Consider the following 15,485-nt stretch of genomic DNA (forward strand, 5'->3'; position numbering starts at 1 on the left):
AATTAGTTATGGTACTCTTGAAAAGGGTAAGTTTAGAGATGATTCTATCCATCCACCTGATAGATATTTTCTTTTAATATCCCATACTCAAGGCTTGTGATACACAAATGTAAAACCATCCTGAACAGTTGTTGATAGCTATCTTGGTGATTGTTTAAATTGACTTTGTGCTTGAATCTAATATTTATAGTTATTTTAAAACTTCGCATCGGCTTACCACCATTACTTGTACATTGTACATCTGCAGATTCAACAGATTGTCGAAGGCAAGCTGTTTCCAATGAAAGCTTTGGGTTACTTTGCAGTTGTTACTGGCAGAGGTGAGATTACATTACACTTTTTTTTTTAAAAAGATTTCAAATATTAGCAAATTTGGTTTCACAGCCAAAGGAGTCTTTTTCCAGAAAATATAATGTTTAAAGGCCATTTAGAAGTAGGATAAATGCAAGCATATTTTTGCTAAGGAACATAATGTGTTCCTATATCTTTGGGTTAAGACACTTGTGTAAATTTTAGTGTTTTTTTTTTAAAAACAGGCAACACCAATGAAGGTATTGATGCCATAAAGGAGTACGAAGGAGATTTTTTTCAGAATTCAAAACTGTTGAAGTAAGATTTTCGATTCTTAGCATCTTTCTTGATGATTTGTTTTGCAAAGGATGAAAGAAAGAATGTAACAGGCAAGTCATTTGCTGCTTTCAACAGCAGATTTAGAGAATCCACACACCTCCAATATGAGCTCCAGCCCTTTTCCCATCGGCTCCCTCCCTACTTGATAGACACTACAAGTCCAATTAACATTAAATTACCTGAGTCCAATTAAATTAGTTTTTTAGTTTCATTAATTTGATTTTTGAACTTGGGAAAGTGGGAGTAAAATATGTCACTCCTAAGCCAACTTCAACATACTGAATCATCACGACTGGTCTACATTGGCCTTAATTCCTCTTTTGTGCCTGTCCTTCATTGCCCTCAATTTCCTGTACTTTCAAAAATATATCTGCCTCTACTTTAAATAGTAGTAATAGCCAAGCCATCATCACTCTCTGGTGCAGACAACACCAGAGATTTGCAGCCCTCTGCAAAAAGAAATTTCTATGTAATTCCATTTTAAACAATGGAATATAAGAGATAGGAACAGGAGTGGGCTATTCACATTGAGCCTCCTCCACCGTTTAATAAGATCTTGGTTGATCTGGCCATGGACTCAGTTCCATCTACACGTCTTTATCCCATAACGCTTCATTTTCCTTCTCCGTGTATATGTGTGGTAAATATATTCAGTGATCGCATCTTCGCTGCTTCTCTGGCCAGAGAATTCCACTCTTTGAGAAAAGCATTTCCACGTTGAACTTTGATTGTTTGGTTCATTCTGCTCGTATCTAGTTATTGAATGAAATAGGGTCAAATATTTTATCTTTGTCTTCAGCAACAAACTTTCTCAAATACAAATAGATTTCCTTGTTGTCTTCCACTTGTAGTTGTTGATTTTTAATTTATAGTTCCTGCCTAATGTGGAGGGAGAATTAGTCGACTTGTTTGGGAACTTCTGATAACAGCTGAAGTTCATTGATTGGTTAATGGGAGTGGAGTTGCCAGATTGTTTTTTCTACCAGTTAGCCTAATTGGACTGGGTCAGCTAAATAAAAATGGCACTCAATATTGTGACAAATTGAAAACTGACTTCTGATCTATATAAAGCATTGATTGGCAGAAACCAAAAAGCCATTCAATGATAATAAAAGTTCAAATTTATTGTCAAATTACATACAATGCATCACATACAACCCAAAGATTCTTTTTCTACAGGCCAGCCTTTGTAATCTTTTTAACTGTCAACTGTAAAAGAAAGAAACAAATGTAAACAAACTGTGCAAACATGCAGTAATAAATGATGAACAATAATGAGTCCTTCATTGAATCTCTGAGTCTGTTGTTCAAGAGTATGAGAGTGGAAGGGTAGCAACTATTCCGATGCCTAGTAGTTCAAGTCCTTTGGCATCTGTACCTCCTTCCTGATGGCAGGAGTGAGAACAGAGCTTGTCCTATGGCAACATTCCATATTAATATTCTTGATGATAGGAAGAGTTTTGCTTATGATGTCCTGGGGTGAGTCCACTACCTTTTGCAGGATTTTTCGCTCTGGGATATTGGTGCCCCCATACCAGGCTGTGATGCAGTAAATCAATATACTTTCCACCACACATTTGTAGAAGTTTGTCAAGATTTCTAATGTCACACCAAACCTCTGCAGAGTCCTGAGGAAGTGGATGTTTTCTTCACAGTAGCATTAATAGGATGGGTCCAGATCAGGACTAACAAGATAGTGACACACAGGAATTTAAAGTTCTTATCCCCCGTGATCAATGGATTCTGAAGTCCACAATCAGTTCCTTGCTCTTGGTGACATTGAGTGAGAGGTTGTTTTACACCATTCAGCCAAGTTTTCATTCTCCCTGGACAATAATCATTTACGCATGTTACCACACTCTTCTTGGACACTGGTGCAATTGAAACTTGTTTGAAGCAGGTGGGTATCACACCCTGACGGAGTGAGAGGTTGACGATATCTGTTAATACCCTAGCCTGCTGGTCTAGACAGGTTTTCAGTACTTAAGTCTGAATGATAATACCCACTGGAACTGCACGGTGGTATACAAGTCCAGCTTTTGAGTTATTTTCCCTTGTAGGACAGGGATGCTGAAAGCACACCAAGTGACAACTAAGAACCTGAGCCTAGCAGTGTCAGATTGTTTCTGGAAAATGGTGCGAGAGTCTGTGGAACAGCAAGCTGATGCATTTAAAGGTAATATAAATATGTACAAGATAATGCATTATTAGATTTGTGTGTGTATATGTATGGATATAAAGCAGATATTTATGACATAAATGACTAAGGGGCTTCAGGCAATTTCTGCTGATGGCAAATCTGTTTGCCTTACAGCAGATGAAAGGAAATTACATTTATTATTGCACTGTTTTTATTACGTGACAATTAAGGAATTGTGAATATTCATGAATATTATCTTGATTTAGAGCTGTCCTGCTTAATTGCATCTTTGTTGATGAGAGATACAAAGAATACTAACTTTGATTTTGAACTATATTTTTGAGAACATAGGATTGATTATTGAAAGAGAAATTGAATAGTTGCTTTTTTTCTGTTCCATATTTTTGGAGACAAAAATTAATTAGTCGGACTTTTTTCAAGAAATGGACCTGCACCTTTGGATTGTGCAAAGTGTTTTTTTCGGATGTTGTCGGTGGCTTTGATGTCATGTTTAAATTTCAGCCAAATTCAGCTGGGTGCATAAGTACATGGGCAATTACACACTACAGTATAAAAAAAAATGAACCTAGTTCAAATTCAATAACTTTTGATCTAACTGATCCCAGAGAGAGTTGTGTTTCAGTGGTCAATATTTTTGGTTTAAGATGTGTTGGAAGTCTCTGAAATGTTGTTTTAGAAAAGGATACAATCTAACAAATACAATTAAATGGCAGATTAGAGTTCCACCAGTTGTTTAAAAATGTTTTTGTCAATTAGCTTCTGGCAAATTATCTAATATCAAAATAAGAAATATAATATGGAGTTAAATGATGAATGAGGAGCATGCAAAGCTTGAGTGGTGATTTATGATTAATCATGTTGGAAAAGATTCTAAGAATGGCTCATATCCTTAAGACTAACAATGCAAATTGGATCATCCATAAATAATGTAGAGTGTATAGAATTGCAGTCTCTTCAATCTGAGGCGCCTGCAAGCTCACACCAAGACACAAGAGAAACTTGTCCGTGAACTACTCTTTGCAGATGATGCCGCTTTAGTTGCCCATTCAGAGCCAGCTCTTCAGCGCTTGACGTCCTGCTTTGCGGAAACTGCCAAAATGTTTGGCCTGGAAGTCAGCCTGAAGAAAACTGAGGTCCTCCATCAGCCAGCTCCCCACCATGACTACCAGCCCCCCCACATCTCCATCGGGCACACAAAACTCAAAACGGTCAACCAGTTTACCTATCTCGGCTGCACCATTTCATCAGATGAAAGGATCGACAATGAGATAGACAACAGACTCGCCAAGGCAAATAGCGCCTTTGGAAGACTACACAAAAGAGTCTGGAAAAACAACCAACTGAAAAACCTCACAAAGATAAGCGTATACAGAGCCGTTGTCATACCCACACTCCTGTTCGGCTCCGAATCATGGGTCCTCTACCGGCACCACCTACGGCTCCTAGAACGCTTCCACCAGCGTTGTCTCCGCTCCATCCTCAACATCCATTGGAGCGCTCACACCCCTAACGTCGAAGTACTCGAGATGGCAGAGGTCGACAGCATCGAGTCCACGCTGCTGAAGATCCAGCTGCGCTGGATGGGTCACGTCTCCAGAATGGAGGACCATCGCCTTCCCAAGATCGTATTATATGGCGAGCTCTCCACTGGCCACCGTGACAGAGGTGCACCAAAGAAAAGGTACAAGGACTGCCTAAAGAAATCTCTTGGTGCCTGCCACATTGACCACCGCCAGTGGGCTGATAACGCCTCAAACCGTGCATCTTGGCGCCTCACAGTTTGGCGGGCAGCAGCCTCCTTTGAAGAAGACCGCAGAGCCCACCTCACTGACAAAAGGCAAAGGAGGAAAAACCCAACCCCAACCAACCAATTTTCCCTTGCAACCGCTGCAATCGTGTCTGCCTGTCCCGCATCGGACTGGTCAGCCACAAACGAGCCTGCAGCTGACGTGGACTTTTTTACCCCCTCCATAAATCTTCGTCCGCGAAGCCAAGCCAAAGATAGAATTTACCAGAGCACTTTTGCTCTCATTGTAGAAGAGATTTTTACACAGAAATCCCATGATATTGCCGTAAGGAAGAGTTGGCATTAAGCTGACTTTGGTTGTTTACACTGAACCGAACAAAGCCAGCATAATGCTGGGTCAGTGTGTCATTTTACACAGCAAGCCAACATTCCAGGAACAAAAGAGGTGGGACGTATAACACGATAGTGTTGGTGTCTTGTGTCACATATAGCATATCGTATTTGACGATATGTTAGACAAAAAAATGGCTCAAAAATATTCCCCGGTCTTGTATGCGAAGTTGAAATTAGGCTGATAATGGTGGTTGAGAACCACTGTTCTAGACTCAATTGTTACTGAAATATTTTGCTTTAGAGTTATGAAATCGTGCATATAATGAGTCAATTAGGTACGATTAAAACAGTGGTTTTCAAACTTTTTCATTCCACTCACATACCACATTAAGTATCGCCTTTATCTATCGTTGAGGGCTTCAGACTGTTCAAACTGAGGAAAACCCACAGACCAACTTGCTCACAGTACAAGGTGATGAGACACCTGTGGGCAGCTGAGAGCGGGGCAATGGGATCAGAGTGGGGCTGGTCTTTTATCACAATGTCACTCCCTAACATTAATCTCCTCCCACTTAATATCTGAAAGTTTGTTAGTGACTGTCTTGAATACATTCAGTAACTGAGCATTCACAACCTCCTTCTGTAGAGTTCCAGATTCAGTACTCTTTGGTACATACTTTTTATCTTATTCATGCCACCTCTGTCAAAACCATGAATTATGTGCTTCTGAATTAAATCATCTCTCATTCGCCTCCCAGCAACACACCAGTGCTTCATCCACCTGATGTAACAGTGAGTCTAGTTGAGGATGCATCCCTCTTTCACCTCCAGCTCATTTCAGATTTCTGCATTTATGGGAGCATGCATAGACATCCGAGATGGTCTAAACCCCAAGTGCTGCCGATCAGGTATTCCCTAGAGAACTACTCATTGTCAGCCAAATCGACTCTGCCTTTTACTTTTGCTGTATAATTGCAGCTCAGTCTGGCTGACCTAGTATTAAATCACGATGTTCTGGGAATGAAACCATGCTGTGTTGCGGCTGGACTCAGCCACACTTGTAATTGACCTCACCCCTCTCCATGAGCGGCCAACAGCAACAGAAAGCAAGCAGCAGACCGCCGGGAGAGACAGGACAATGGTATTATTATTAAAAAGATTTTTCCTGTTATCCCACTTGCATGTTTTGTACAAGTTTTGCATGCTGACCAGTAAATACACTCAAAAAAATATGGTACACAAACATATCCATTCCCATCATGGTGGCGGAATGCCAGATCACTCCTTTTACACAGACGGCGTTCCGGCGCTGTTACTGCGCCTGCTGCCGGAAAAAAAAAAGGCCAGGACTGGAATGACCCCACCATTCTGTGTCGGTGCTTTTTAGACAGCATGTGTAGCATAAAAAAAGCCACAAATATCCCGGGACAAAGTGGTTGTGTAAAAGTCTCTATTGTAGTATGTGCTGATCAATTTTCCTGGAATGGATGGAAATGTCCTGATTTCACACATCAGATTTCAGAAGTGGATTTCATTAGTTACATCTTTTGATGTAATTTAGGTACAAATTTGTGAGTAAAGAAGTTACATAATGTTTGTATCCATTTGTAGAGAGGTCCTTTCATTCTGAGGATAATTTAATTGTTTCACTTAATTAACTGAAGTACTTTTTTTATGGTAGCTACTCGATTCAACCTTGAGACTGAATGGAAGAACAACTATCCTCAGCTGAGGGAATTGGACAGGGTAAGGTTCAAGTCATGTTCAATTGTTTTGATATTTGTAATTTAGCATTTCTTTCTCATTTTATTTTTTTCTTTTATTAGAATGAGCTATACGAAAAAGCCAAAAATGAGATTCTGGATGAAGTGATCAGCTTAAGCCAAGTTACACCAAAACATTGGTAATTCTTATTTTGTATTGGATCAAAATAGAATCCATTGGAATGTTAATACTTCAAATAAATTAATTAATTTCAGATTTTGATTGAGTTATTTTGAAGAGGTGACCAAGAAGATGGAATCAGGCAAGGTGGTTGACATTGTCTATGTGAACGTAAGCCAGGCCTTGGACAAAGTCCCACAGGTCAGGTCAGATAGGATCCAGGGTGAGCTGGCAAATTGTTTATAGAATTGGCATAATGGTAGGGAAAGAGTGTGCGATTAGAGGGTTATTATTCAGGTTGAAGGCCTGTGGTGTGCCACAGGAATTGGTGTATATCAGGGATCAATGCTGTGGTTTGTCATCTATATTAAAGACTTCAATGACAACATAGTTAACATGCTTATCAAGTGTGTGGATGACACCAAAATGAGTGATATAGTGGATAGTGAAGAAGACTATCTGAGATTGCAAGAGGATCCAGATTAACTGGGAAAATGGACCAAGGAATATCAGTTGGGATATAACTTGGACAAGTGCGAGGAGTGCACTTTGGTAGGTTAAGCCAGGGCAGGACTTGCACAGTAAATAAGGTCCTAGGGAGGGTTTTAAAACCGAGATGTGGGGCTACAGGTGCATAGTCCCATGAAAGTGGCAATGACACATGTAGATAGGCTGAAGAACTCATTTGACACACTTGCTTTCATCAGTTAAGGCTTTGAGTATAGGAGCCGGGACATCATCTCACAACATTGCACAACATTGGGGAGACCATTCATGTAGTATTGTGTGGAGCTCTGGTTACCTAGCTGTAGTAAAGATATCATTCAGTTGGAAAAGATGCCGAAAGATTTAAGAGAAAGTTACTTGGACTGGTAGATTTGAATTGTAAGGTGAGGCAGGGACTTTTCTCCCTGGAACAAAAGAGGGTACACAGTGTTCCATAGAAGTTTATAAAATCAAGATTCCTTAATTGTCATGTACACACTATAAATACACAACATTTATCAACTTTTGCTTGCCATAAAGGCGCACAAAGAGATGCTGCTAGCCTGCGACCCCACCAATAAGAGAAGGAGAAGCAAAGGAGTGTTCCTTCAGTAACATCATATGTCTGTGAATTTGTCTCCTATCTGCAGCCGTACAACCTCCTGAACGTTCCAGCAGTGGACCCAAGATCCATTTCTGAACCTCCAGTACATTTCAGGAAATTGCTTAAACACAAGGATCTTCAGGAGCCCTTTGCACTTTCCTGATCCTGATATCTGGTTTTCACGAACCAGTCTCCAGCAGTTTGTAGCCTGATGTGAATCCTTCAGCTTCCGAGCCCCTTGCTGGTATGCTGCTGAGGTCACTTTCCCTGTCTGATCTTCTCCCATTTATCTTGGCGAGGGGTGTGTTCTCCTGATCTGGTACACCGCGCTGGATCTCCCAGAGCTTCTCCAGAGCCTGCAATCCTTCATGGTCTGCGAACCTCCTTGGGTTCACATTTTTTTTAAAAACTCCTACCTAATGCCTTGTTTAAAACCTACACAGGGGTGTTGGCATAAAGACTAGGCAGAAGCAGCACCGTGTCACAGCTCCACGCTCTCCCAGGTTCCCGCCAATGGCAGCTGTGGAAATACCACAGCTTGTTTGATACAAGAGGCATAGATGAGAACACAATATTTTCTCCACACTTGGGGATTCTCAAATTAAAAGGCATTCTAAAATTGAGATGAAAGGCAAAAGATTAAAAGGGGGGCCTTAGGGTACAGAGCATAGTGTGAGTTGCCAGAGGAAGTGGTAGAAACAGAGGCAATAATGACCTTTAAAATACATTTAGACATTGCATTGGGTATGAGAAGTATAGAAGATGTGAACCAAATACAGGGAAATGGGAAAATCTCGGATGGCATGAGCAATCTCATTAACGACATAGAAAGGCCTATTTCTGATCCTAGAACTGTAATTGGTGTCAGTCAGACTGGTACCTGTAAAATCTGGGGCTCCGTCTGGAGATGTGTTTACTGCATTTGCAGATTCTGATTTGTTTTGGATGGCAAGAGTATTCAGCAACAAAGCACAATGACTCAAGTGTCTCAAATTGAATAAATGAGGCACCTCTATTTATACTTCAGCTTCAAAAGTAATCAATTAATACCTTCAAAAGCCCCGTGCATATGAAGCTTTCATAAAATGAGGGAGATTAATTCTATTTTGATAATTATGGTTTAACCAAATGTAACCTCTTTACTGATGTGTCATACCCTATGCTCAAGATACTCAAACTCCAATGCACTGTTCCCCACCATGAACCCCCCCCCCTCACACCAAGATATCCTTGCAGCTTCAACAGTTCCTGTCCACAATAAACCCACACCCCAGAAGATCTGACTCAATCCATCATAATCAAAGAAAAGCATCACGATCCCACAAGTACACTGCTCGAAAAATGACATGCACAAGACAAACTCTCACACAGAATTTTTAATGCAAATATTGTGCCATCAGTACATGAATGACCTACCCCAGCCTCCCAATCCAGCGGCCTCTATTTGCTGTTAAGAAACAGGGTGTTCCGCCTGGATCTTGATAATCCAAATCTGGGATGGATAAAGATTAGTGAAATTGGATCTTGGGGATGAAGATGTGGGCCAGGACAAAATGGCATTTGCCAATGAGGCATCTAAGAAAAACATGAGGAGTAATGGTTTTACACCTGTAAATTTGGTGCAGCATCATTTATATTTTTTCTTCAACAGTAAAATTGTGTGTTGTCACCAAGGCATCTAAAATTATTGTCTTTTACATTTTATAATTATTACATCTTACAAACATTGAAAAGAAAAGATAGGAAATGTGATTTGCTTCTGCAGATACTTTTTGAGACAACTTGCTCTTTCACATTCTTCCATCCTTCCTCTTTATCTTTAATTTTCATGTGATATCTGTAAGATTTTTTTACTGAAACGCCTTCAGCACAGAAACATAGAAAATAGGTGTAGGAGTCGGCCATTTGGCCCTTCAAGCCTACACTGCCATTCATTTTGATCATGGCTGATCATCTACTCAGTACCCTGTTCCAGCTCTCTCTCCATACCCCCTGATCCCCCTAGTCACAAGTACTAAATCTAACTCTCTCTTAAATATAGCTATGGAGCAGCATCATATCATTGTAAAATAACTACAAGTTCCTGGGAGAATTTATTTTTCTTCAAATATTATTGCAATGTCTTAAATCTATATTCTGGTATACAAGTTATCTTGAGGTTAATCTAAATTTGTGCTTTAACAACTGTTAGAAACTATACTGAAAATGCCTCTTAATTGAAATCAGAATCCCTATTTAAAAAGAATTTTTCAGAAAAATCTAGCTGCTTAATTTTCAAGATTCAATTTATTATTATAGTAATAAAACAGTGTCATATTACATGAAATTTCATTTTGCCTGCTTCAAGGCAGACAGATTTGCTGGAGGCAGGAATTGCATAAGCGCCTCTTACAGTCAGAGAGAAAGAGAGAGAGAGAAGCAAAAGAGAGTCATCGAGAGTTCATAGATTCGCCTCCAGCGCTTCCACAAACCCCACAGCCGCACAGAGTCCAGTCCAAACCATTGGCAAACCAAGCTCCAGATCTGAACTTCCAACACAGTCAGGAACCCTTTAGCACCCTTGGTATCTCACCACATCCTGGTTCCAATACCTGGTACCCCTCCTGGCAGTTTGAGCCAGTCTTCAGCAGTCCGCAGCCCGGTTTGAGTCTCCCGACAGCAGTCTCCAGCAGCCCATGACTTCCATGGGTTCCTTGACTCGAGTCGCCAGCAGCCCGCCACATGCACTGGTCCCTCAGCCACAGAGTCCTGTCACTGGTTCGCCGCCGGGGTCACGGTTCCCGCAAGTCATCTCCTCTGCTTCTCCTTCTCAGATGGTGCATGATCTTCCCGTCCTCTGGTGCTCTGCTCCAGTCCTCTGCTCCCCGGAGTCTGCAGCCTCTTGTGCCTGCTGCTGATTACTAGGTGCCCCCATCTTGGGCACGGGATTGCAGCTAAAACCACCGTTGGCTTCCTCAACAGGCCGTTCAAAGCCCGCGTGGAGCCGACCGCAATCGACTGGGCAGCTGGACCCCGTGGGAGCACTGTATCTCTGCTCCCTGCGGGTCCACACCACCAGCAGCGCCCCCATCTTTGCCATCATATAGAATATATCCAAAAAGTTAGTTTTAGCGAGATTGATATCTAAAGTAAGTACAGATTGCGCTTCAAAATACTTGCATGTGAATTATTCAGTAGTTTAAGTATCATTAAAATGCAGGTAAATGGAAATATACCTTGATAAAGAGCAGAATTATTTTGCCTTAAATATTCTTGAATAAAGAATTAAACCACAAGAAATAGCAACTGGAATAGACATTATGATAATCTCCTACTGTTCCCATTTGTCATGGTCTAAAATGCATCTTTTCACAGATCCACTTCCCTGTCCTTTCACCACAATTTTGATTTTCTAATTGATCAATAACTATTCATTTAAATTTTTAATATATTCTATCTCAGTTTTGCTTGTTATTTTAATTTAATAGTATTTAATATAAAGTAGTGTTCAAGTCCAAACTCATTAGATGTGTTTTTGGTAATTATTTTGGTAATTATCATCAGAAAATGATGAATATGAAAAGTCTTTATTGTAAAATCCAATTTCTCAATATAATTATGTACTCTTTCATTTTTTAAATTATGTGTGTTATATTTGTAGTGTTTCAAAAAACTAAATATGTGATGTGAATTATAAGACTAGTTATTGTTCTAAAATACATTTACAATAAAAATAGTTCCAGTACTTGCTCTATGACTGGTATGTGTTCAAGCAGAAGACAAAGGATATAATTATTTATCCAGTGATTATTCACTTACTCTAAATGCAAAATGTCATTCTTTCTTATTTGTGTTTCCTTTTGTAATTTTGCTATAAATTGACATATCTTTCCTATACAGTACTATAAATTTTATCATACATTTACCAAAAAAGTCTTTCAATATATTTGAACTTGTCTGAGACGTAATGAAAAAGGTTCAAGATCAGTTTAATTCCTAATAGTCCTATTGATCAATAATATAGAATGAAGCATTTTAGTTTGCAAGTGAAAGACTAAATCTGTTCCCTAAAGGAAGTACCTGGTTGTTTTGAGAATTCATGATAGATTAGTACTTTCAGAAACTGAGAAGGAAATAGATCAAAGTTACTAAATCAATTTTATGATGAATTGTTCGGTGCTTTCTATTGTGTTGTTATCTTATTAGAGTATAAGCACTAAGCGAGTACAGTTTCTGAACTGGTTTGTTTCTATATGAATTGGACACAATGTTATTTTACTTGTTGGCCTGAAAGTTTATATATGAAAAAATAGGGTTTTCATGAAACTGAAAAGTGGCAGCTGGTGGATATCAATTTTTAATATATGTGATAGTTCAGACAAGTGAGAATCAATTGCAATCAATTGCTAGTATGCATTGATGAAAGGAAAATGCTGGAAAATATTTTTCAAAGATGTTATGCATGTGAATGTTATTTTACGTTAATGCTCCAAAGTAATATAAAGCATTAGGATCCTTGAATTACCAAATGACTAACCCATTTACTGAATAACTGCTTCTCATGAAAAGTGCCTTAATTTGTACAGCTTGTGCTCATGTAATATTTATTATAGCCAAATATTGGAATTAACCAGATTTATTTGCTGTTCAATTCAAAAGCATCTAGGAGAGAAAAGTTAGTCTGACGCAGGTAATTTGGGGAAAAAAGGGACCTTAGAATGAATGCTCCGATTTGTAATCTGCAAAGCTTTGCCACATAAAGATACTTTTTAAGGGTTGACTTTAAAGTGTTGTTGTGTGTTTCAAAATACTGCTTATCCTGTAGAATTTAATTCTTTTTACGTGTTGTGATGTAGCTCTCTGCCCTAGATTCAAAGAGAAGAGATCCTAGAAATAGTTGGACTGCCAAGTTGGGGGTGGCACAGTTGGCATAGCGGTCAGCGCAGTTTCTTTACAGTGCCAGCGATTGGGACTGGAGTTCGAATTCTGCGCTGTCTGTAAGGAGCTTGTACATTCTCCCCGTGCCTGTATGGGATTTCCCCGGTGAGGGTGGGGCTCTGGCTTCCTCCCACTGTTCAAAACGTACCAGGGGTGTACGTTATTTGGCTGTAAATTGAGTGGCACGGACTTGAGGGCTGAAATTTAAAATTTATAACACAAAATTCATCATAGTACAAATTTATTCGCAGGTCATGAACCTCTTTATACCTCTCATTTGTCGGATTCTTTTGTGCAGACCCCTATGTTCATCAGAATCTTTTAGTAGACATGGCAGTGTCCTGTTACATTTGAAAATGGTTTGTTTTTCAGTGAAAATTTTTCAGTCTTTAAAAAAGATGCCATGAGTCTCTAGCTGCATTTGGCTTGATGATTGCAGAAAAAATCCTCACTAGGACAATAGGTTTTGTTTTTCAAATCCTGTGAATAATCTTATCTTGATTGTGATACATATTATGTTAACCTCAGAAATGTGCATGTTAATTTTGCAAATAAATATCAAAGTTTTGTTCTTATGATCTACTCTGAGGATCCACTGTTAAAATGAAGACTTCCTTTTCATGAGGAGTTATTTAATATTTTTTTAAAATATGACTATCAGTTTGAATACCATTATTAATTTTTCAGCAAAGTGGAATTTGTGCGAATTAGAAGTAAATTCCTCAAGCTTTTTCCACAGCCAGCTAATTTATTTATATTTGTATGCAAGAAAGTAATTTAAGACTTGTTCCAAAGGATCGCTCCATAGTCAGCGTCACATGCGCGGCAGAAAGTGAGATTTTGAACAAGAAATTCTTTAGTCGGATAGAATCTTAATGGAATTCTAAATGTGTTTTCAGGGAAGAAATTTTACAGCGGAAGCTTTGGGAAAGGGTCTCCACTCATGTAATGGAGAACATATACATTCCTGCTGCTCAGTCTGTGAATTCGGGGACATTCAATACCACAGTGGATATCAAGCTCAAACAATGGACAGACAAACAACTGCCTCACAAAGCTATAGAGGTTTGAGTCAGCTTGCATATTTGCACTCATTCTGATGTCATTTGCTACCAGTGATTGATTAGCTTATGTTCTTCCAGGCCAGTTCACATGAAGAGGGATCTGAAAGGAATACTTTCATAAAGAACTACTTTCATTTATGTGGTTTATCTTTGAAAGAGTCAAGACATAAACAGTTAACAGTACAACTCTGTTTATCCAAAATTGGATTCTTTTAAAATTCCTCAGTTATGAATTTTTCTTTTAGAATCTTGGATAAACGAGGATATTGGAAACCAATCAGAAATCCTCATTTATCCAAAATATCTTTGGAGCTGAACTGACCTCACAGGTTGAAAAAAAAATTAATCCGGCGTGAAATTAGAATGACAATTGTCCTCATTTCAGGTAAATCCCTCCCCTCTCTCTTTCCATTTCTTCTTTATCTTCCCCTATTGACTTTTCTCTCCAACTATTTCCCTCAAACTGCATGCCATAGTCTGTCAGCCTCAAGTGGTTGGAAAAATTCCTTGTCCCAGCATCATCAAGGAGAGTAGCCTTCTGGGCAGGAACGGGGACCTCAGGCTCAGAGGCATTCCCTCCCCTCCTCCTCTTCCCTCCCTCCCTCCCTCCCTCCCTCCCTCCCTCCATCAGCACACGGCCCAGGAAGCCTTGCTGGGGATCAGCAGCAGTGCTGTGTTCGTGTCGGGATCGGCAGTGGTGGTTGGGTGATCTCGGTGATTGGCGGTTGCGTTGGCTTCATTTTGGTGATCGGTGGCAGCCAGCACATTTTTTGGTGAAAATTAAACATTTTAATGCTTAAAAAGCCTTCCCTTGTTGTTTATACATTGATGCAAGTGATTTGCTGTTGCTACTGGGCTGCTCTCCGAAAATACTGTTTATCTGACATTTTGGATAATAGGAGTTGTACTGTACCTACTTTGACTTATTTAGTCTTTCTTGCTGTTCTTTCTTCTTACGTCTATGTTCTCTCATTCTTTCAACCAGTATTTTTGTTACTTACTCTTCTCTGTTAGTCTTCCATTCCCTGCCAATTCTGGTACGAAAACAGAAGGGATTACATCATTGGTGCTAAAGCTGTAGAATCAGATAAAGCAATTGGATTTCATCTAAGCCAAGCATCATTCTGTCCTCTCACGTTACCCACATATGTCCATTTAAAGATTGGGAATCTGTGTTTGTCCAGACGATTTCATTTTAAAACTGCTCATGTGAAGCAGAATGCAGATGAAATCTTTCAGGCTTATATAGCTTGGTATCTCAGTGCAATGTTTTGGCAATAAAGTTATTTGGAATAAAAGGACTATGGTTTCTTGGTGCAAAGAATCTTTATTTATCCCACCAAAACAACCATTCGCTCAATCGGCGATTGACTGAGACCAATAATGACCAGTCTGCCTAACAGTTTTAAAAACTGGAATTTCTAAAGTAATTAATTGAATTTGATTTGCGTTATCATAAATCATCCAGCAGACAATTCCATATGTTTGTATATGATAGCTTTTGTACTTATTCCAATATTTATCATGTGTATTTTGAACATTTATTTAAAAAGTCTTACTCAACTAAATATTGCTTTTACTGGGGAATACATCTCATGAAAATGCACAAACTATGTTAATACCAGAATATATGAATTAAAGTTGTTTGAGTAATTATTC

At 39.3% G+C, this 15,485-nt stretch overlaps 1 protein-coding gene across 4 annotated transcripts in view; it reads left to right on the forward strand.

Annotated features, from left to right (window-relative positions):
• opa1 (OPA1 mitochondrial dynamin like GTPase) overlaps positions 1-15,485 on the forward strand; it is an 84,286-nt gene that overhangs the window by 24,912 nt on the left and 43,889 nt on the right. For all 4 annotated transcript variants that reach the window (XM_069897022.1, XM_069897024.1, XM_069897023.1 and 1 more), the window contains 6 exons: positions 248-320; positions 537-609; positions 2,691-2,806; positions 6,553-6,617; positions 6,698-6,774; positions 13,662-13,827. In XM_069897022.1, the coding sequence (XP_069753123.1) occupies positions 248-320; positions 537-609; positions 2,691-2,806; positions 6,553-6,617; positions 6,698-6,774; positions 13,662-13,827 (570 nt within the window). The remainder of the gene's footprint in view (positions 1-247; positions 321-536; positions 610-2,690; positions 2,807-6,552; positions 6,618-6,697; positions 6,775-13,661; positions 13,828-15,485) is intronic.

This window comes from Narcine bancroftii, chromosome 9 (assembly GCF_036971445.1).
Source record: "Narcine bancroftii isolate sNarBan1 chromosome 9, sNarBan1.hap1, whole genome shotgun sequence".
NCBI lineage: Eukaryota > Metazoa > Chordata > Chondrichthyes > Torpediniformes > Narcinidae > Narcine > Narcine bancroftii.